The sequence below is a fragment of the Euprymna scolopes genome, chromosome 15 (genome assembly GCF_053919585.1).
Source record: "Euprymna scolopes isolate OS-2025 chromosome 15, ASM5391958v1, whole genome shotgun sequence".
Lineage (NCBI taxonomy): Eukaryota > Metazoa > Mollusca > Cephalopoda > Sepiida > Sepiolidae > Euprymna > Euprymna scolopes.
Window position 1 is genome coordinate 131,069,440 of NC_136496.1, and position 24,055 is coordinate 131,093,494.

The 24,055-nt window shown below is 34.1% G+C and overlaps 1 protein-coding gene across 2 annotated transcripts in view; it reads left to right on the forward strand.

Annotated features, from left to right (window-relative positions):
• The window catches only part of LOC145294149 (sortilin-like), a 153,709-nt gene that overhangs the window by 112,631 nt on the left and 17,023 nt on the right, over positions 1 to 24,055 (forward strand). For both annotated transcript variants that reach the window (XM_080141254.1, XM_080141255.1), the window contains exons 14-18: positions 5,080 to 5,353; positions 8,373 to 8,493; positions 10,621 to 10,695; positions 13,269 to 13,382; positions 13,640 to 13,748. In XM_080141254.1, the coding sequence (XP_079997380.1) occupies positions 5,080 to 5,353; positions 8,373 to 8,493; positions 10,621 to 10,695; positions 13,269 to 13,382; positions 13,640 to 13,748 (693 nt within the window). The remainder of the gene's footprint in view (positions 1 to 5,079; positions 5,354 to 8,372; positions 8,494 to 10,620; positions 10,696 to 13,268; positions 13,383 to 13,639; positions 13,749 to 24,055) is intronic.

A 24,055-nucleotide genomic window follows, 5' to 3' on the forward strand; every position in this document is an offset into this window, starting at 1 on the left:
TAAAATCCACAAAGATCATGTACAGCTATTTTGCTCCACACACTTTTCCTGGATCTGTTTGAGTGAGAAGATAATATTTGCTGTGCCTCTGTTTGCACAGAATCCACATTGTGCCTCAGGTAGCAAGGTTTCAGCGTGCGCTGTAAGCCTGTTCAGGAGAACACGAGCGAACACTTTCCCAGGGACTGAGAGCAGTGATATACCCCTGTAGTTACTGCACAGCCTGCGATCTCCTTTTGAATATGGTCACTAGCTGTGCGTCTTTCCAATCTTGAGGGACAGTTGCAGTGGTCCAGGCACTCTGTATGATTGTGCAGAGAGTGCTAAGTAATTTTTGTCCTCCTTGCTTGATGATCTCAAGGTGTATGCCGTCAGACCCAGCTGATTTGCTATCCTGTAACATCAGCATTGCTTTGCAGATTTCATCTGAGTCAGGACATCTGTTCATCCAGTGCTGTGTCGGGAACTGCTCCAGGTTGATTATTGCTCGTTCATCAATGTCTGGCGTCTTGTTTAGCAATGTTTTGAAATGCTCAGTCCATTGTTTTAGAAGCTCGCATTTGTCAGTGAAGAGAGTGGAATTGTCGCTTGCAAGTAGTTGATCAGGATGGCTCACATTTGGGCCCCAGACTGCTTTCATACTCCCATAGAAACCCTCCATGTCATTGGTGTCTGCCAGATCTGTAGTTCAGCAGCCTTATTTTGCGTCTTCGTTTGAATCTCGCTTGTGTCCGGATCATAATATGGTCAGTGTTGCAGTTTTCTCCCCTCATTGCTCTCGTGTCCAGGATATCTGGGAGGTCACGTTGACGAGTGATGACGAAGTCAATGAGGTGCCAATGTTTATTTCTAGGGTGCATCCAGGAGTTCCTGTGAACAGGCTTGTGTTTAAAGAAGGTGTTGGTGATGCAAAGCTGATGCTCAGTGCAAAGTGAAAGGAGGAGCTCCCCATTTGAGTTGACTTTCCCGCATCCATACTTCCCTAATGCTCTGGGCCAGGTGATATAATCCTGTCCACCCTGGCGTTAAAGTCTCCCATGAGTATGATCTTATCCAATTTTGGTATGGATGCAAGTGTACTGCCTAACTGATGGTAGAATATATCAATAGTTTCCTGAGAGTTTGTCATAGTCGGAGCATATATGGCTATCAGGGTACATCAACGGTCTTCTGGTAAAGGTAGCCTGAGTGTCATCAGCTTGTCATTTATCGTATGGGGCACTTCTATGAGTTTCGTCACTAGCTTGTTTTTGATGGCTAATCTGACACCGGACTCGCTTCTCTCACTAGAGGCCTTGCCACTCCAGTAAATGGTGTAGCCGGACTCTCTAATGGAACCACTCTCTTTGAACCTTACTTCACTCAGGGCAGAATATCGATGTCATATTTTTCTAATTCGCACAATGTAATCGTACTTCTTTCTAGTCTTGCCAAATCAGACCTGTCCAGCATCGTTCGTATGTTCCACGATGCAAACTTGAAGTTGGGTGTATTGTGGGCCTTATTATCCTGAGTGACGCCCTGCCAGTATGAGTTCTTTTTCTGTTTGCGTTTCATGGTTCGTAAGGAATTTGCTGACAAGATAGTTTAAGGATGAAGTGGGTTTTTTCAGTTGCTATTTCACCCCTCTCCTCTAATGGGGTACGCCAGACTGGCAAGAATTGCCCAAGACGAGTTGGCAGCTCATTAGTCACAGTGACTAGCCAGAATGAGTGTTATCAACTTTCTCAAACTGCCTTAACAGAGCATCAGTTTCTGGTTTTTCTGTCTGGGTTGAGCTTCCCATAGATCCTTGCACTGTTAGCCCGAAGTTCAGTTTCCAGTGGCGTCCGCCTGGAGGCCAGCACAGTCTTGACTGACAGCTACATTTCCGTACATCTGTCAAGCCCTTGGGTGATCGGTTCCGCAGTGAGGGTGGATGACAGACCAAGAGATGCACTGGATCGCGTTATGGAACTGATCGCGCGCGCACACACACACGTATATACACACACGCATATGTTTATGCGTATACCCGCAAGCACCTATATTCATAAACACACAGAAAATTACATCCGTATCCATGCACCAACCAGCATACGCCTATGTACAAATATATACATAAACACATATGCACATTTTAAAAGCCGCCATGAACCCACATAGATGCACAGATGCACCTGTATATTTGCAAACACCCAACAACATATACATCCACAGATCCAGGGAAATTTCCTATTATAAACATTTAGTTATAAACAATCACACCACCCATGCGACCAGTGCTTATAGGCGCACACACACACACACACACACACACACACACACACACACGCACATATATATGCATGATGCTAGTTGGCCGTTGATCCCCAAAAAAGGGGGGTTCGTACGCCCTTTGAAAGGTCTTGTTTTTAATCCTTCTGGGAGACTGGCCACCCTCCTCACCAGACAGGCTGGTGGGAGAACCGGTTTAGTCGCCGGTAACCCGACTATGCGACAGGTAGTACTAGGTTACATGGTACCAGTCAGGTCATGTCATATGCTACTGGTACCATGTAACCTAGTACTACCTGTCGCATGGTCGGGTTACCGGTGACTAAATCGGTTCCCCCACCAGCCTTTCTGGTGAGGAGGGTGGCCAGTCTCCCAGAAGGATTAAAAACAAGACCTTTCAAAGGGCGTACGAACCCAAATATCTAAACCTTGAAAAATCCTATTTAAGTTGAAAGTATACAGCAGGGTTGAAGCAACTGTTAAAATTTGGATGACGTGGCTTACACATTTTTATTTACTAATAATTGATTATTTATTGAAATAAAAAATGTGATTGCAAAAATTATAAAAGTGATCTTAAGAAAGAAGGATAAATAAAAACCTGGCCAGAGATAGGTTGCTTTGAAAATCAATTTTGTTAACTCATCCAATGCATGTCATGTTAAACCAAATATGATGATGGTAATATTTAACATATGATATATTTAGTTTTTAAAGGCAAAAAAAGTTTGAAGTGACGAATCAAAATTTGCTTCTGACTAGCCAATTTTCTTTAGTTATTGTTGTATCATGTTATTGGCAAAACATAAAAATTAGCATTTTTAAATAGTCACCTAAAAATAAAAATTGGCAAAGTTATTTAACTTCAAAAACTAGTTATCTACCCTAAATTTAAAAATCTGCAAACAAAAAAGTTAGAGCAATTTTACTACATTCTGGGCAATGCCAGGTAAGAACAACTTGTTCATAAAAATTTTTTTTTTTCAGAAACCAAAAGTTATTTGGAAACGTTCTTTGTTTTTATACATGCATTTAATAACATATGGTGCATGCTCATTTTCATTGCGTAAGCATTTCTTTCAAATTATTAAATCATCATTCATATTTTTCTCAAATATTCTCACTCATGTTGACCTGAAAATGACCTTTAGTCAACAGCAAGAAAGTCTTTTTTCATCATGATAATGCTCGTCCTCACACATCACAACTGACCAAAAATATCCTAGTAGAATGTGGTTGGGAAATCTTGTCCCATCCTGCTTATTATCCTGATTTAGCTCCCTTGGATTATCACTCATTTCGAGGATTACAAAACCATTTAAATAGCTTTAGGTTAACGTCATGAGAAAAGATTGAACACGAGTTATATTTCACATCAAAACCTAAAGAATTTTACAAGTGAGACAGTTTTAAGCTCATTGATAGATGGAATCCAGTTTAAGAGATCAAAGGTTGTTATGAATAACTGTTTTCCAAAAGTAACTGTTTTCCAAAAGTAACTGCTTAAAAAAATAACACCTGTTTTCAAAAATAGTTTTTGCTTTTGACTTGTTGGTATGATTCCCAAATTTTTCCCGATTCTGATTCCAGGAAAATGTTGATTAACGATTCCGATGCCAAGTACGATTCAGATTCCCGCAGAATTGTTGTTTTGAAATATACCATTATATAATCGAAAGATTTTGTGTAGTGAAAAAATTTGGTACAGCAAAAAAGTGGAAATACAATTAAGGGAATTTCGAAAACGATTTGATTTTTTTTTTTTGTAAAATTTTTTTCATTGAAGATAAAAGTCAAAACAAATATTTTAACCATGAATTAAACATGCACCATGAAATTAATAATCAATTTCAGGAGTTATTTTATATATGAAAAAATATAAAGAAAAAGTCATGATTAATTCAACAAAAATGCAATAACATCAAATTTCAAGAGGAATAACATGTTTTGTTTATTTTTTGATATTCATTTTTTTGTTTCATTTTCTCTGTATCTTCGATAACTTTTTTAAATTTAACTTTTTTTATTTTATTTTTTTTTCCAACTTCAGTCGCTAACTGATTTTTATTCCATTTTCTGAAATATTATTTCTAAATGAAATTTAAAAAGAACTAAATCATTGATTTAATTTTTAGCCTTTTCTATTCAATCGTCTCATTATTTCTATTTATTTATTTGACATTTAGAAAATATTTTTAACAATGTTATTTTTTTTAAATCTAAATAAATTGGTTGAAATGTAAATTTCTAAAATAAAAAAAAAATTAAATTCACTTACCGCATTTATTTAACAGATAGCAAAATGATTTTTTTTTTTTTGTAGTTTTCAAAAAACCTTAAGTGGAACCGTCAGTCAGCATAATATATAGTTCTAACGTTTTTGTTTTTGGATACTTAAAAAAAAAGTCGACGACAGATAACTAATCATAGGCCTTGAAGTTTCAAAACAAACGGACAACGCTTATATATGTGACAGATTAAGAAACCTCATTAATTACCTTTAAAGTAGTTATTAAAATTCTTGTATATCATATTAAATATGTAATGAAAAGTTCTATAACGTTTTTATCATAAATTTTTGACAGCATTAATCTCACTTCAATCAAACAGTTCAACTTAAAACTATAAGAGAATCGTAATGAAAGAATCGTAAATCTTAGGTATTTTTTAACGATGCGATTTGGATTCCTCCCAAAATACACGATTCTTATGATTAACGATTCCGATTAATCGTTGCACCACTACTGACTATCAAAAAAAAAATATTTGTATATTGATCTTTACAAATGATTTGAAACTCTAAAGAAATCATATTTCTTTCAGGCATTGTCCGGTCCTCATCATTACCAGATTGCTGATAGTGGAGGTCTACTTGTTGCTATACCGATTGTAAAACATCCGAAAATTATAAAATTTTCCACTGACGAAGGTCGATGTTGGCACGAATATAAATTCACTGACGAGAATATTACTTACACCGGTTTGCTTACAGAACCAGGATCTCAATCGATGAGTGTCAGCATTTGGGGATATCGGGATAAAGACCGAAGTTGGAAAGTTCATGTCATCGATTTCCGACAGGTGGTAAAACAACAATGTAAGTAAATTGTCGCATTTTTTTTTTTAATTAAATTCACCTCAGTCTGACTTATGCAGGAGTATTTTTTTATATTAAGTCTACTTTTAGAAAATTGACTCTCAAACTAACCTATCTCTGACCAGGTCTTTATTTATCTCTCTTTCTCCCATGTTTTTCTTGGCTTACTTCTGCCAACTCTTCTACATCTACTAATCCAAGAACCTCTGCTCCATTCTTTTATGGTCATACCATCAAACTCTCATGTTCTGCACACATCTATCCCGTACAGATTTAATCTCTAAGGTCATCAAATCAAAACTTGTCTTTAAGAGGCTCATGATACAACCATCATCTCGTATTAGTTCTCTCCATGCATGTCCTCAACCCTCATTGGCTAAGTTTAACTACTTGATACATTTTTTGTTCTTGGTCGACAGTGGTAACACTTTACTGGTTATTCCATCCAGTCCTAATTCTTGCAATCACATTAGTACCACTCCATGTGCTCCAATGACCATACCAGAGTAACAAAATTCTCGACAACCTAAATAGCCTCTTCATCCGAATATACTTTCTTTCACATCCATCTTCATTGTATTGCATTTATTTTCGATTATGATTGTTTTTTTTTTTTAGTTTTGTTATTTTGTCAAGTGGTTGCTAATTTAGGAATTACTTGCACCCTTTCAAGATAATTTAAAACATGTTAAAAAGTAAATTTCTCTCATTTATATTTAAAATTGAAAAAAAAAAAAAAATTTGAGTGAGTAAACAGGACCTCCCTCCCACTCCATCCCCATTTTTTGTTCCTAAATTGAGATCCTATTTGTTTATGTCTTGACTTACCATTAACTGAGCTGGGTGCTTATTTTACACGAAATTTATGTAGGAAATTGATTCCCCACCTTAGATCTAAAATATATTTTATTTCCTTTATTATGATTTTTTTTTTCTTTTTTTTTTTTTTTCAGGCTGTTTACATGTAATTGCTAAAAAAAAGTGTGAACAAATAGTATTCATAATTCTCAATGTACACAAACAGAATTTGGCGGTTTAAAGGCTTTTAAATTCTGCAAAATCAGTAATGAATCTCTGTATCAAATATAACGGTAAATTAAAAGATAGAACAAGATTGGCACTATTAGTTATCTTTGCGCACTGGATTATGTGATGTCAGTCTTAAGGAGCTAACTAATGCCAGATCTTTGGAAACCACTTTTTCTCTTGTACAAAGTTCAGAAACAAAATAAGTATTCAAGACATATGCCTACTTGTATATAAAAGCCACTTTGTGTACGTGTGTGAGTTCATGACTTGTGCACTCTGAAACAGCTGGTCCAATTTTTTGAAATTTCATACAAATATTCTTTGTCTGAGAGTGTTCTTAGATAGGTTTTGTAGTGGAATGCCTCTGATAAGTATCGATCATCAAAAATATTTGATTAAAGAAGGAACAGCCCAATTTAAACCAAAATATCACAATTGCATTTGAAAAGTTTTATCACCGATTTATAAAATCAACAATAAGTTTTTTGATAAGACAGGGTTGTGTTTGAAATAAATGCTTCCGTTTGTAGCACAATTGAACCATGATGCTTGAGTTTTGCATTTTAAACTAATTCAATATAAAATGATTTTGAAAAGCAACAGTAGATTTGCTACAGTGCAATGTGGACTGTCATTGTAGATTGGCATTATAAGTTTCCTCCCTGTTCCCCACGGTAGGTCTCGGACTAGATCAGGCAATCAGTACATTTGATTGAAAAATGAGCAGTTTTGGTGATCTCTTGAACAATAAAAATATTGAAAATGTGGATCATTGCCATGGGATTGAATAAGGATCAATGTCGGGTCTGCTTGTTAGAAACATATAAAAATAAATATTGGATTATCACTTCTTTAAAACAAAACTAAGACCATGTTTTTAAAGTGATTGAACTTTGGATATACATCAAGAACCTTCAAAGTTATCTTTACACATTTGAACTGGTAATTATAGTTTATGAGCTTTATTTCTGAGGCCTCTGGGAAATGACATGAAATGGGCTCTGTTGGCAAACAAGTAAACCAAAATAACTGATCATTTTTATGCTCTGCTGCATTACTGCATCTCATCAGTTCTGTGTTTTGTCTAGAGGGAGAAATCTTTTTAGATTGAGGCAATTATTGAAGAGGTGCTTTTTAAGTCTATAAATTGTAAACCTATAAATTAAACAAATACTTTATATAAATTGTGGAACGTTTGTCAACGTTAATTCTATTTTAAATAATGTAAATGTTGGACTTGTTTTTATCATGAAAATATCTAATAGTTGTTGCTGGATGAAATTATGACATCCTAATATTCCTCTAATGCATTCATCCGGTTTGAAGAACAGAATTGTTAAAGATGGAGCATTTGTTTTTGTTTTTTTTTATATGAAACGGTAAACATGGTTTTTATATGAATAAATGAATTATTAGTTAAAAATATTTTTATCAAAACTAAACTGTAGAAATAGAAATTATTTTTGTTTCACTGAATAAAATATAAACTGCGCCATATTTTAATTATAACAATTTTTCGTGATTGTTTGCCAATTATATTTGATTGATAAAATGGTTTCCAGCCAATTAAATTGCTGTAAAAGTAGGGAGTGATCCATATGAAACATAATCAGTGAAATACAATATCAATAAATGAAGTAATGTCAGCTGGAGCTGAAAAATTTAGTGATTGTAGATTTTTGTGTATGAAAAAGAAACTTATGTTTAATCTGATTGAAAGCCATATGCCGAAATTTATGTTGGAAATTATGAATTTGGATGAAACTGATAATTTCTGGAAATGCACATTAATTATTGGCATGAACTGTGACCATATGAGATTTTTTTATATAACGCTTTTGTTTAGTGACCTATAATGACTGTAATTGAACAGAAAAAAATGAAGGTGCCGTATATTAGTTCGTAAACTTGATAAGTACCAAAGTCATTTTCTTTGCTTAATAAAGTTGCAAATGCTTTAAATTATCTAAATTCAAATTTCTTTTCTCAGGTGACAAAAACCAGTACAAACCGTGGCTAGCACACAGTGCTCGATGGAAAAACACTGAGGAAAGCAATGGTTGCTTGTTGGGGACCAAAATCATCTTTTATCGTTTGGCAATAGATTCCTGGTAAGTTTTTATCTTATTTTATAAAAATGTGAAAAAATTTAACAAAATATAGAAAACCTAACAAAGCGACAGGAGACTGTTTTGTGGTGGAAAAACAGTAAACAACAGAACTTATGTCTTGGCACAACCTTGATTTGAAGAGAAGCAAATGTATTTCACAACTAGGATATTTATGGATATGTGCACTGCTGCCACCAGTGTGCATTGTGATCCATAAAAGATAAACTCAAAGTTGAACAGAAGATGTTTATCAGTGAAAGTGCTCTGAACATTGTCATGTTTAGAGCAGTTTCATTGGCAATAATAGTTTTTTGAGCTCTTAGCCGAAGGAATATGTTCGGTAGGACTTGTGTTTTGCTTCAGTTTAGCTGAAAGTTTTGATTTGCAAGTCTTTTGTTCAGTAGAAGAAAACAGGTATCCTGGTAAGATCCCTCAAAATCAAACGTTGTTTTAAGGAAAAGGCTCGTGTAGCATAGTTCATATTGCCAATTCAAATATGACAGCAAAACAGATTGCTGCCAACATTCAAATGGCGGCAAAGGTTCTTGTGAGGTAATTCCTGGAGGTGGTGAGAATATCCAAAATATATACATCAAAACCAAAGACTCTGCTTCATTACCCGTCTACCTGGTCAAATGTAAGTTCCAATAATAATAATATCAAACTGTAATATCACATGGGATTAATGAATCTCTCAATGAAGGCTTTGTTTCTAGAGCAATAGCTCTTCATATAATAAAGCTTTTTGATAGGGTATGGCATAATGGTCTACTTTACAAGATTGGCAGTTACAGAATAGCTGGAAATTTTTCATGCAGTCTCATAAAAGGCGTTGCGAGACTGTCTCTGACCTATCGTTATTTTCATGACAAATGCCCATCTAGGCTATAATCTATGGTTCCATCTTGCCAAACTTTCCCACTCGCTACAACCACTATCAAGTTTCTCCCCACCCTCTATCTGTGTCTAAATCGAAACAGATTCCACGAACGGGGTTTCTTTCCTAGAACTGCCTGCCTGTGGAACACTGTTCCATTAGCCTGCTTCTCTGCTAACTACAACATGGTAGCCTTCAGGTCTAATGTAAACAACTTCTTGTTGAACCGTCTCCTTCAATGATCAAATTCTACCCAAGTTACACCATTAACAATTATTACACTGCCACCTTACATTCATTAACTCTTTTTCTTGAGTGGCTTTCAGGCCTTGATAAGTGGCGACTCCTTTGTAAAAAAAACAAAACAAAAAAAAACTGCTGTTTTGTTTGGAGAGTAAACCTTTACGTTGCAGCATTGACTGAGACCACACTATCAACACTACAACTGCTGCAGAAATTGCACACTGACTTTAGAGCAGCACAATGAGCAGACAATCATGGCCTGTGCAATGTACACACATACACAAATTTATATAATTAAACGAAGGCACATTTTTTGACTTAAAGTTTATAACATTTTTTTTTTTTTTTTAGATTGATAAATGGCATCATTTTTATTTGTACAAAAGCCACCATTTCTTTTTTTTTTTTTTTTTTTTTTTTTTTTTTTTTTCTTTTTAAATAAATTTATTCTGGAATGAAATATCTCAGAAAATCTGTGTTATACTTGTATTTGTTAATCTTTTCATTGAAAGATTTTTTTAATCTCAAAAACACCGCACTTGATGTTTGTGCGGTATCACCTTTCACACACATTTTTAATGTGATCATCTGATCAGCAAAGATAACGATTGATGATTACTGTGATGTTGCTAAGATAAACAATTCCGTTTTCATCCGTTCTAAAATGAATTGTTTCCAAATCAAATGACACCATCCTGTTAACAAATATGGTAGTGAATTTGTAAGAATATTTAGTGAACAATTATTTTTATGGTAAAAAGATTTAATATTGTTTTAAAAAGAATTAAATTGTTGCAATTGTAAATTAATAAGTAGACATGTTTTTAAATATTTACTTGACGATTGTTTTCATGGAAGAAGTCATTCTTAATAGTATTGACCCTGACACATTTATTTCTGAGAAATATTGAAAGTAAATTCTACAGGTTAATGTAAAACACATTGTGAAATTTTCATGGCGTCTTCTTGCTAGTGTAAACTAATTTTCCAAATTGTTTCTTCTTCAGGTGTTATAATGGTTATAGCTACAAGAATAAAGAAGTTAGCACGATCTGCAAATGCACACGAGCTGATTATGAATGGTGCGTATCGTCATTTGTTGGAATTTTGGTTTTGCTTTTTTTTCTCTTAAATTCTGGGAATCAAATCTTTTGCCAAGATTGCTGGAAAAATGGTTGGATCACTCTATCGCTCCAGTAGGTATCTCGCTGCTGGTGCAATCCTCTGTATAAGAGCCAGGTATGCCCTAAAATAGAGTACTGTCGCCACATCTGGGCAAAAGTTGCTTGTCGCGCTCTACTCAGCCTTAATAGCGTTCAAAATCGGCTTCAAAATCTAGTAGGTGATACCCTTTTCTCTTCCCTGCAACGTCTTTCCCACAGATGAGACGTTGGGAGCCTGTCTCTGCTCTATCATTATTTTCATGGCACTGAACTTCAATCTATGGTTTCCCACTTGTCAAACTTTCACAAAAAAACAGACTAGCTACAACCACTATATACAATTTCCCTCACTCTCTATCTGTGCCTAAATCTAAATGCAAATCCCATGAACAAAGCTTCATTCCTTGAACTGCCTGCCTGTGGAACAGTATTCCACTGACCTGCTTCCCAGTTAGATACAACATGGTAGCCTTCTAATCCACTGTAAACAAGTTCTTGTTAAACCGTCCCCATAAATAAATCAAATTCTACCCAGTTTACACTATTAATGATTAATATACTACCACCTTACATTCATTAACTCTTACGTTCGAGTGGCCTTCAGGCCTTGATAAGTGGTGATTCCCTAAAAAAAATAAAAGTAAAAAGTGGACCCTTGGGTTAATTCTCACTTCCCTTATTTTGTCCTTTAGTCCTCTCATTCAGTGATGTTTCTGACAAAGGGAGAATATTGCTGTTTTATTGGTCAGAATCTATCCATCTCGTATATCATTAACTAGTTTTTCGATCTTGAAGTAATATTTTTTTGTTCTGTTAACTTATTTTATGAAGTGGCTTCATCTCTTTTCTGGAGCAATTTCCAATAAAAAAAAAAAATTATTTGCTTGAAAGATTGAAAAAAAAATTTTTTTTAAATATAAATCTACCAGACAATTTTATTTTTCTAAGCAAATGTTTTAAGGACAAATTAACCAATCAAGTTAAAGCTAGCAAAATGAATATAAAAATAATTCTACGAATAAACTGGATAAATTAAAAAATAATGGTAAAAAGAATCAATGGTGCTTATGCAGAACTCCCTCTATATTAAAAAAAAAAATGCAGAAAATTCTATATGATGTACCATACCTATTAGGGGGAAAAATATTGGACACCAAAAATCACGTAAATTGATCAAGTAATTTTATTTTTAAATAAGAAAATCAAATTTTATGGTTAACTGAGGAGTGACAGACTTAAAAGCAGACTGAAAAAAAGAGATAATTAAAATGAGATTTTAGAAAATGATTCTTAGCATCGTGAGAGGGGAGGGGGGAATTGAAATTTGCTTAAAAATGATAGAACATTTTAATAAATCTAATGTCAATTGTTTTTTGGTTTCTTTACCAATTTTCTCTTGCACTAAAAAATATGCTTTAATTGCTTTATATTTTGGGTTTCATTTGCTATTTTCTAAATGTTTATTTTGTATTAGGTTCAGTGATAAGTGTTTTAGGTTTTCTGATTTTAGCGTATGGGAGATATAATTGAAGGCTTAATAGAAGCTGACAAAAGTAGATCAAAGATTTTCACAAAATTGACTAAAATAACAATTCACTGACTTTCATGAAATATGAAAAAAAAAATGAAAGCAGCAGAAAACGAAATCAGAAAGATAAGTTTATAAAGAAAGTAAAAAAAAAATCAAACATGTAGTGTGAGCGAAAGTATCTTTTTCAAATATAGCAGTTTATAAATAGGTTATTAAATATCTTTGCTTTTTTAAAGTTATTTTATAGTTTCAATATAAATCATGTTACTAATGATTTCGGATTTAGTTTGTTCTATATGTACTGATTTCATAAAAATGTTTTTCCAATTGAAAATTTGAAGTCTAGATATCACTAGATCCCAACACAACCTTTTATGTCACATTTTTTTTTTTTGTAGGTTGTGCAAAGCCCCTCCCCCTCCCTCTTGTATTATTGCATGTTGCATTTTTTTTGTATTATTGCATAGTGCATTTATTTAATAGCAATAGAAAATAGTTTTGGGAAGTTTTGAAAATTGTCTTGGGAGTAGGAGGGCATATTGACACCATATCTCTATTTTTGCATATTTTTTTTACAAATGTGTAGTGATGTATTTATATACAATGTTGAAAAAAATTTAAAAATTAAATCAAACATGAAGTCTGAACTAAAGTTGCATATTTCCTAAAAATATAAGTTTTTTTGAAAAAATATTTTATTTTGAATCTTTTTGAAATTATGAAATATATTATAAATGATCTTTAGTTTAATTTCACACACACACAAAAAAAAAAAAAAAAATTGTTTCCGCAATTGAAATTTGTCAGATATCACTAGAATCTATCACCGGCTTTTGTTTCATGTAAGTTTATTTTTATTTTTTTTCCAGAAATGAGTTTTCATATAATTACCTCTTTAATATCAAGACAATTTTTTTTTTTTTTAATTCTCACTCCTTCAATATTGTTTCCACATTTTCAGTGATTATGGTTATGAAATTGATTCAGTGACCAACGAATGTAAAAAAAGTTCACAAAAAACCAAAGAAATTGATATTTGCATCAGAGGCCATGAAGAAAAGATTATCAGTGAAGGGTAAGATTTTTTAATATTTTCTTTTCTTTCATCACACATACAGCAATCATTATTGTTTTACAGAAAAAAACAAAATATTTAAAAAATTTGTCTAGAATTCCCCTTATTTTAAAAACCTTTGTTGATCTAACCAGAACTGGCATGTCTTGTGAGTCAACATGATTATGCTATATTCATGTTTGACAAGCTTTAAAATTTTCCTGAGCAATTAAATATTCTTGCAGTAAAGACTTTTATGCATTTCTATATTTTTGTAGCTATCGAAAAATTCCTGGTGATAACTGTTCCAATACAGACCCTTCTTCATTCCATGCAAACACAAAGAGAATTGATTTGGGCAAGATCTGCAGTTCTCGATTTGTCTTGGTGAGTGTTAAACTAACACTTGTATATTGGATAATTGTAACACTGAGCAAATTCTATTGCTTCCCCCATTTATTTGTAAAGGACGTAAAAAAAACAAAACAATTTTAATTTTCATTGATTTCTTTCATAAATGAACAGTTTCCAAGATCTTTGTATCCAACCTTACTTCTTGACCTGCCTGTGTAATGTTTACATTATAAAGAAAAAATTATAGTGCTTCTATATTATAATAACGAAAAAATATTGAATTTCAAGTAAAACAAATAGCATGACGTAATTGTCATGTCACAAATAGTAACATATCCAACAATTACCAAAAACGATAAGGTAGAAAAATAATTATTAATGAAAAATTTTTGATAAGGTTTAGATGGGGAATAAAATTTGAATTACTTTAATTACGTGACATAAACAGCAGAACTTAATTATCTCCCCTGTCAACTTTTTAGTATGCATAATACAGTGATTTCGCAAATTTCTTTTTTCATTATAATTTTTTGCTGCCTCATCGTTTTTCATAACTTTTGGATATATTATATACCGTTTGTTTCACTTGAAATTCAATATTTTTTTGTTATTATAATATACAATTGCTAACAATATGAATTCAAGTAATAATTAAAAAAACTTAGTGTGATGATTTTTTTTTTTCTTTTTCTTTAAAACAAACAAAAAAAAGACATTTTTAATATGAATTCAAAGATTCTGTTGTTGCCATTGGCTTCACCAATATTTTTCTAGCTAAAATTCTTTCTAGAGAGATATTGGGTACTTACAAGACCATGTGAAAGTTACCAACATCCTAAGTGAAAGTGATTTTTTTTGTGGAACAAAATTGACTCCAACTTGCAACACTAAATTTGTCAACCCATGTCATTAATAATTTGAATGCTAAAATAGAATAATAAAAACTGTGCGGTATTATCACTAAAAAATGTATATTGCTTACATGCAGTTGTAAAATGGGAAATGGAGTTAATGAATCTGAAATTATTTTAAAAAAATTATGAAAAGCAAATTATTTAAAAAAAAAAAAAAAAAATATCAATAAAAATAAATGTTTAAACATTTTTTAAATACATTTTCAGAGATATTTTATTTTTGTTTTATGGATTAAATAAAATCTATTTACAAACATTTTTCGTATGGCCACTTTTATTAATAGTACACACATGAAACTCCAGTTTTCGTTGAAGTAACTTCCTCCGGCTACAATGCACTTGTTATACCGTTGCCTCATGAAAATCTTTTTGTCTAAGCGTGTCAATGACCTCCATCACAGCCTCTTTCAGCTCCTCAATTGTCTCATAACAACAGCCTCTAAAGTGTTCCTTGAGCTTAGGGAATAACCAAAAGTCACAGGGAGCAAGGATTGGACTATAGGGAGGATGAGGAACTGTTTTGATACCCCTCTTGGTCAAATAGTCTGTGACAAGGATAGAATTGTGGACTGGTGTATTTGTGCAAATCTTTCGCATCTTCAGCTTCTCACGAATAATTGTGTGTACAGTTCCCACACTGACATCAAACTGCGCACTTATTGTCTCTATAGACACACAATGGTCCTTATTCATGAAATTCTTTATTTGGCCACTTAGGTATTCTGACTTCCTTACTCCTCTCACAACTCTCATCATCCCTCACAGACTTCCTGCCTTCCTTGAATCTCTTATGCCACTCAAAAACTTATGCTTGATTCATGCAAGATGGTCCAAAAGCAGTCTGAAGCATTCCATACATTTCTGTGTCATTTTTTTTTCAAGTTTAAAATGGAATTTTATTGCATATTGTTCTTCTAAAGTGTCCCCGTGTCCAGATTGCATTTTTGAAATTCACTTGCTGTGAGGATCGTGCTTTAGTAGGGTGTATTCCAATTCCTGCTGTAACTGTTCATTTGAACCTGAAATCATAAAAATGGGTCAGTCATCTCATAAAATGTATAGCAATAACATACTAAATTTTAAATGCATGTACAAAAAAGTCTGGAAACTTATTGAAGACCCTCATAAACAAACATTAATTTTTTTATATAAGCATGTTTTTAAATTTTCTGTCACTAACTCTGAATGACTTGTGGATGTTCTCTTTATGTTGGATACAACAAAAATTATGAGGTATCTTTTTTACTCCAACTTTAAAGACCCCCCCCCCCAACCTGATTAAATTTCTACCTCCTGTTCTGCTTTACTCAACCTAATAACACATATAATTGGAAATGTTACCAAATTGTACGATCACTGTTGGTAGGGATATTAATATAGTATGACAATTCTATTTTGCTTTTGTCATGGACTACGTCTGATTTTTGTCTGTCCGCATAGATTGTCCCGTTTTTTTTGTTGGTTACTTTACATCCGTTTATGAGCGAGTAAATATGGGTTTGTCTGTACATGCATATATGTATGTGAACATTCCCTTGTATGCATATCTTGGAGAGTGTGTCTATATGTCTTATATATACGGGTGAACGATAAAGTTGTCACCCTAAAGAAAACAACACTCCAGCTTTATTTTTAAACTTTTATTGAAAAAAATCAATTCAGGTAACTTGATTATATAGTAGAGCTGACATCTATTCAATGTAGTTGTCTTCAGCCTCAATCACTGCTTCGATATGGGTCTGGAACTGGAAGCATGCGGATGGCGTTGATAAGGCTACTTTGGTGTTGTGGGAGGTCATGTTGGTGATGTTCTTGACGTATGACCAAATGAAGTAGTCCATTGGGTTCAGGTCAGAGGAGGAGGAGGGGGTGCAGTGAGGGAAGTAGCACTCCTTCTGAAGCCAAGCCCAAGTCTCTTTGAAATTGTGGGCTGGCACTAAGTCCTGCTGCCACACCCGCGGTCTGCCAATGCCCACCTGATTGCACCAGGGGATCATCACACTCTTCAACACATTCAGGTACATTTTGGTGTTGACTTTCAAGCTGACTTCAAAGATGTGAGATAGCATGATGTGACCGTCACTTGAAACTACACCAAAAACTATGATCGTGGCCAGAAACTCTCTTTTCATCATCTTGGGCACGTTTTTGTTATTCGTGGCAATCCAGCAATGCAGTTATAAGGTGTTGGCAACGGTCCTGTTGTCATAACTTTGATCGGTAGAGAGCATGAATTGTACAGCAGTGCATCTCCGATCTTGCTTGTTGAACATTTTGTCATTTTCAGACATGATAAAAGGTTCCTATCACTCTTGGGACTTGTAGACAACTGCCCAACTAGTAAATGGTGTGTAATAAAAAAAGAAAACCGGTTTTTATCAAACAAATGGAATCATGCCATCTTTTCTAGGGCGACAATTTTATTGCTTCACCCTGTATATAAATGTACTAGTGTCTGTACATATATGTGGATGTCTTTGCATATTTAAATGGAAATGTTTATACATTTTTGTATAAATATAAAACTATGTATAACATTGTATGGTTAAGTCTGATTATCTTCAGGTTAAATTAACCGTATATTTTTTGTATCATTTTTGTTATCTTTATTAATGCTTTGCTTATACTCCTAAAGACTTATTTTTTGATCTTTGGTATATTTTTATATAATTTTTTTTTCAATATCATTTTTAATTAACACAAGATTATAACTGGTTTGTGGAATGATGCTATGGATAATCAATTTCAAGAAATATTACCGTCCAAAAATCTTTTTTTTACAAAATAAAATATAAGGCGTGAACGTCAAAGATCACAGCCAGAGCAGAATGCGAAATTTTTTATTTTATTTTAATTCTTTGTTTAGTTTTAAATTTAGTTTTAAATTTAGTTTAAAATTTTCTAAATTTGAATTATTTTACTTATTTTGTATCATTACCTAATATACGAAGGGCGTGCAATAAGTAATGTCCCTGACCCACTTCCCATAGCAGTAGAGCAACGAAACTTGGCACAGTTATTAGTCTTTCTCTACATTGCAACCACCCAGAGTTATGCATTTCTCTCATCGTTTGATGCAGCTCTGGAGACCGGTGTTGTAGAACACCTCAGGTTGGTTCTCCAACCATGACGTGACTTCAGAAAGCCAAGTACGTCCAAAGATGGAGTACTGCTGCCACATCTGGGCGGGGGCTGCTAAAAACAGCCTATCTTGCCTTGACAGAGTACAAAATAGACTCCGTGGCTTGGTGGGGATGTCCTTTTCTCTACCCTACAACCCCTTTCCCACAGAAGAGACGTAGCGAGCTTGTCATTGTTCTATCGTTATTTCCATGGCAGGTGCTCGTCTGAGCTCCATTCTCTGGTCCCCCCTCGCCAATCTTTTTCAAAAAACACCCGACTAGCTGAAACCACCGTCAATAATTTTCCCCACTCTCTATCTGTGCCTAAATCAAAATGTAGATACCATGAACAAAGATTCTTTCTTAGAACTGCACGCCTGTGGAACTCTGTTCCGCTTGCCTGTTTCCCTCCCGACTTCAACCTGGATGTCTTCAAGTCCAACACAAACAAATTCCTGATGAACCCCCCCCCCAAGTAATGACACCTTACAATTTCTCCAATACTATTGCTACACTATCCCTTTGATTACTGTACACACAATAATCCTTATCCCTGAGTGGCCATTGGGCCTTGATAAGTGGTGAACTCCATGTAAAAAAAAAAATCAGAAAAATCAAGGCTGCATCATCTGGGAAACATTTTCCTTTCAAAAACAACTTCATGGCTGAGAAGAGGTGAAAGTCAGAGGGTGCAAGGTCAGGAGAGTAGGGAGGATGGGGCAAAAATTTCATAACCACACGCCCGTTCTTCTGATCTGGCGACATACGAGTTATGGACCGGAACGTTGTCCTGCAGGAGGAGGGTACCTTTGCTGATCTTGCCCCGCCTCTTGATTTTGATAGCTTCCCTTAATTTCCTCAAAAGTAAAGCATAATAGGCTCCTGTAATTGTGGTACTCTCTGCCAGGAAATCTGTCATCACTACTCCGTCCTGGTCCCAAAAGACTGTGAGCATGACCTTGTCAGCGGAGGGCTGCACCCTTGCCTTCTTTGGAAGTGGTGAGTCCAAGTGCTTCCACTACATTGACTGGGCTCTGGTCTCTGGATCATAGTGATGGACCCAGGTTTCATCCTGTGTAATCAGTCTTTTGAAAAACTTTCACTCATCTTCTTGGCACATCTCCAAATTCATCCTCGAGCACTCGACGCGTTCTCACTTCTGGAATGGTGTGAGCAAACTAGGAATCCATCTGGCAGACACCTTATGCATATGCAAATGGCCCTGAATGATAGTTTCCACAGACCCTGTACTAATCTTGATATCTTGGGCTATTTGGCGACTAGTGCCGATCTTCCAAAATGGTAGTCTCAACTTGATGGACAGATGCCTCATCAATGGCAGAAGGGGGCGACCAGGTATGGGAGCTGTTTTCACAGACTTCCGGCCATGTTTGAATTTACGATGCCAGCGTTTTACAAGATCATATGATGGGGCATTATCACCATAAGTTTTTTTCATTTCATCAAAAATCTCCTATGGTGTGCGTCCTTTCAAATACAAAAACCGGATTACTGCTTGACATTCAACAGGCTCCATTTCACACCTGACTCAGTTCAAACACCTGTAAAACAGAAACCACAATAAGTTTAGAGCTGTAATTTGCCACATAACCCGTAGATATATAAATCATTGCACATGCAAAATTTCAGCTAGATCAGACAACTGAAAGTGGGTCAGGGGCATTACTTATTGCACGTCTCTCGTATAAAATGGTTTCAGTTTTTCTTCTGAAAATTCGATCTTGATAGGAAATTAACTGAGTTCTTCCTATGATAACCTGTTCCGTTACACATCGTCATGGGTGTTTCTCCAAATTATTTTTTTTCATTTTATATCCTTTCATTTAGTGTTACATTTTAGCGGGTAAATCTTTCATAATTCTGTCTCCCATAAAGAGGGTAGCAAACTTTTTCACTCCTTCATATGTATCTATTCATCTGTAATTCAAAGTTTTTAAATAGTCAACATAATAATTAAACATTGTTATTGTTCAACAGTAAATCATTTGTTATTGCTTAAATCCTCTACACAATTATCTGATCAGTATTGCAGAAAACTCATATTTTTAATCATTTTTTTTTTTAACGTTAAAAAAAAGAAAACCTTAAACTTATTACTTCATAAAATTTATGTAACGTAAACAAACTAGTACATGCTTATGTTTTAATAAAAATCAACGTCGCATTTTCGAGTTTTTTCCTTTTATATAAAATGTACACATCTAAGTAGCATTAGTTTTAATGTCCCAAATTCTATTTGGACAAAAAATGATGAATCTTGTTGACATTAGTGTCAACCTAGTTTAACTTTATAAATGTTATTGCATAAAACTTGGATGTATTTTCTTTTGATCTCCAAGTTTCAGTTCTTTAACAAAGTAATTTGCAACTGCCACCATTTTGTTTTGGGTTTTAGGTGCAATTGGGTTGCTTTTTTGTTTTAATTACATTTTCACCCCAAATAAGGCAGAGTGCCACTTTGATGTAGAGGGGACATAAGTTGTAGGGAATTGAGGAACAAGATGTCTGTTCACATTACACTTGATGTCTGTTCACATTACACTTGATGTCTGTTCACATTACACTTGAACTTCTGGATGTCAGTACAGTTGGGGAAGCAGGAATCTGGAAAGGAATTCCTAAGTCTAGCAGTCCTAGGGAAGAAACTATTAAGGTAAGCTTTCTGGCATCGTGGGATCTCTATATAGGAGTAGGATTTTGCTGTTTGTCTAGTGTATCTATGTAGAGGGGGTACAAGGGCTTGTAGTTCGGAGCACATACCATTAAGATACTTGTAAAACAGGCAGATGCAATGTTTTGCTGACGGAACAGAGGTTGAAGCCCAGACCTATTAGGTTGGTGACTCTTTTGAACCCTGTCTAAGAATGAGAGACTAGAAGCAGATGCACCAGTTCAAATGTGGCGACAATACTCCATACATGGGCGAATGGTGGCCTTATAGAGGTACAGGATACTTTCAGGCATAAATAACTTTCTAGCATCGTAGAGAGAGCCCACCTTCCTTACAGCAGTTCTGGCAATGCCCTTGATGTATCTGTTCCAACTCATGTTCTCTGTGAATAATAAGCTGAGGAGTTTGAACTAAATTTTCTTGTAATTATTAAAAGAAACAAACTTAGTTTTTGCAGCATAGAATGTGATCATCTATTTTTGCCCCCCATTCCACTATAGAAGTCTTCCTCTAGGGTTTCTGCAATTGCCTTGGATATGTGTTCATCTGTTTTCCCCTCGTGTCTGTTATAGTGTGGTATTGTCAGCAAATATACTCATCTCAGATTATTTTATCAGGGAGGTCATTTATTGATGTGTCTTAAATTGTATTTGGAACAGATTCATGAATATCTTACTAAATAGCAGTTACTTCCCTTGCATTGGCACCTTTCCATAAAGTATTGCTGTGCATTACATGAGTGCCATCAGTAATAAGTGTTCGATTCCTCATATTACAGATTTCTTGTTTTGGTTAAAATAAATCAAATAGATGTTTAATGAAATCAGGAAAAGTTTGCTTATTTAAAATTTGGTGCGAATTTAAAATTTGGTGCGAATTTGACTTTTCTATAATTTGATTTGCTGTATAACTGTCTTCGTACTAGTCATGATACAATGTTTTCACTTTGGATTTGGTGTTAATTTCCTGTGCTGATGATGAGACCTGATATCAGTAAAAACTAATATCATCTCAGAAATGTTAGTACATAAAATTATGTTGAATTCTTGGAAAGTACATAAATGATTATTTTATAAATTTATTTACCTTGTATCTGTAATATGTGGGTGTGTGTGTATATATATATACACACACACACACACACACAAGTTAAGGATACTCAGAAGATAAAACTCATGAATTAAAATGAGGCTATCAAGAGTGCTCAATAAAAAAGAGCAAAATATATTTTCATTTATATAGACAAATATTACATCGTCACTACACTGAGCATGCTAATGTTTTGGACAATTGGTTTGCAGGAAATCAAAATTCACTCGTCAGGTGACGCAAGACATTTGGTTCTCAAATGAAAGAAGTGAAATATATTTTTTTTATTTATAAAAAAAATATATTTAAACGCTAAATTTAAGTGGGAGGGGGTGATATTAAGTAACATTTTAGATTCAAAATAGAAAGCGTTAGGGGAAAAGAAAATGACGAAACTTAGCAGGATAAACGGGAGGAGTAGAAAGAGGTAAAGGAAATGACAATGAAAAAGATAGAACAGAAAGACAGAAGTTGAAGTGTAAATAAGGCAATAAGGAAAATGCAATTAAAGAAAAACATAATATCATGAAAAAGATCGAATAAGAAATTATAGGAGAATAAATTAGTACATAGCCATAGTGATAGCTTAATAAAATATAAATATATAATAAATATAAAAATATAAATAAAATTTAGTAAGTAATAAAACTATGTAGAAAATAAACAAGAATATATGAATAAAAGTAATTGTAAGAATGATTAGAATGACATAATAGGAGATAAAAATTAAAATACAGTAATCATTATGGAAGTGATATGAACGTTAAGAGATATTAAATAAGTAATAGTAAATAATAAAAAAAATTAGATTAAAATATTTAAAGTTTTTAAAAAATTAAAACATTTAAAAATAATTTTTTTTTTTTAATCTAAAAAGCCTGGAAAAAAAAAAATTAAGATTACAATAAAGAGTAATAAATCTAAGAGGGTTATGAAATTAAAGAACAGACAGAGGGTAAACCAAGGAAGACCTAAGGGGTAAGAGATAGTAAATTAGAAGGTAATAAGAGGAGAGGCAACAGTATGCAAGAAGACCCACATTGTAAATTGACAATCACAACATAATTTTTGCGTGTTATATAGTTCCTAAGAGTGTAAGAATGAAAAAACAATTAAGATAGTTCAGTTACAAAAGGAAATCAAAGTGGCTAAGAAGGTGGGATTTATAGTGATTACAGTTAATGGAGGTTTTTTTTTTTTTTATTAAGGAGCTTCTCTTTCCTTGAATGTGGAAATAAAGTTTTTTTTGCTCAAGCAAAGGTAGCGAGGCGAGTTAAGAGATCTGCACATACTTTTTTTAGTCGCATGCAAGCGACTCTATAAGTCACTCCGTCGGTCGGTCGGTTGGTTGGTTGGTCGGTCTGTCCGTAACACTTTTGTGCTGGGCCTTTTTGGTTAAGATCAAAGGTCTGTTCTTAATAGATGCTGTTAACTTTTTAAGCTTTTAGCCAAGATCAAAGTGTAGTATCTGTTCCGGCAGATATTGCAAGCAAAGACCATATGTGGGGGCAGTCTCACATATAAGACCTTGGTCAATGTAGGGGCAACCCTTCATACCAATTGTCACTATCCAACTCCCCTACTCCCCGGGGAGTTGGTCCCCATTTCCCCTTCACTCCTTGCATTAAAAATTGGCCTTGTGCCTAATTTGCTCGGTGGGGGAGCAAATAAATACCCTTTTCTTAGCCAAGATCAAAGTGTAGTATCTGTTCTTACTACATGCTGTACTTATCGTGATATAAAGTGGGGAATCACCCACTTTACCACCAGTCAGTCTCAAAGCCATTCAAGTCATTCTCCACATCATTCAAGTTGTTTTTGAAGGATTTCAGTTATTTTTTAAGCATTCCAGTCATTAAGGTCATTCAATTCATCCTTAAGTTCATTAAAGTCATTCTGTCATTTATTTTTAAGTCATTTTAGTTTATCTTTAAGAATTTCATGTCAATCTTACATTCACGCATTCATTCATTACATGACAGCATGCGACTAATGGCTATCGGCCTTGTTTCCTAAGAATGTCCCATTTAACAAGCGCTGTTAAGTTCTGCTCTTTTAAATTCCCATGGTATGTGGTGAGTGGTGTTCTTGTATTTTGGATTGCTAAACGAACATTTATGATCAGAGAACCTCTTTCAAGGTGTTACTAGCAATATTAATGATTTAATATAATATCTATATATAGTTCATACCAATATGATGTAATGTATATCTATATGTAGTTCATACCGATATGATGTAATATCTATATGTAGTTCATACCGATATGATGTAATATCTATATGTAGTTCATACCGATATGATGTAATATCTATATGTAGTTCATACCGATATGATGTAATATCTATATGTAGTTCATACCGATATGATGTAATATCTATATGTAGTTCATACCGATATGATGTAATATCTATATGTAGTTCATACCGATATGATGTAATATCTATATGTAGTTCATACCGATATGATGTAATATCTATATGTAGTTCATACCGATATGATGTAATATCTATATGTAGTTCA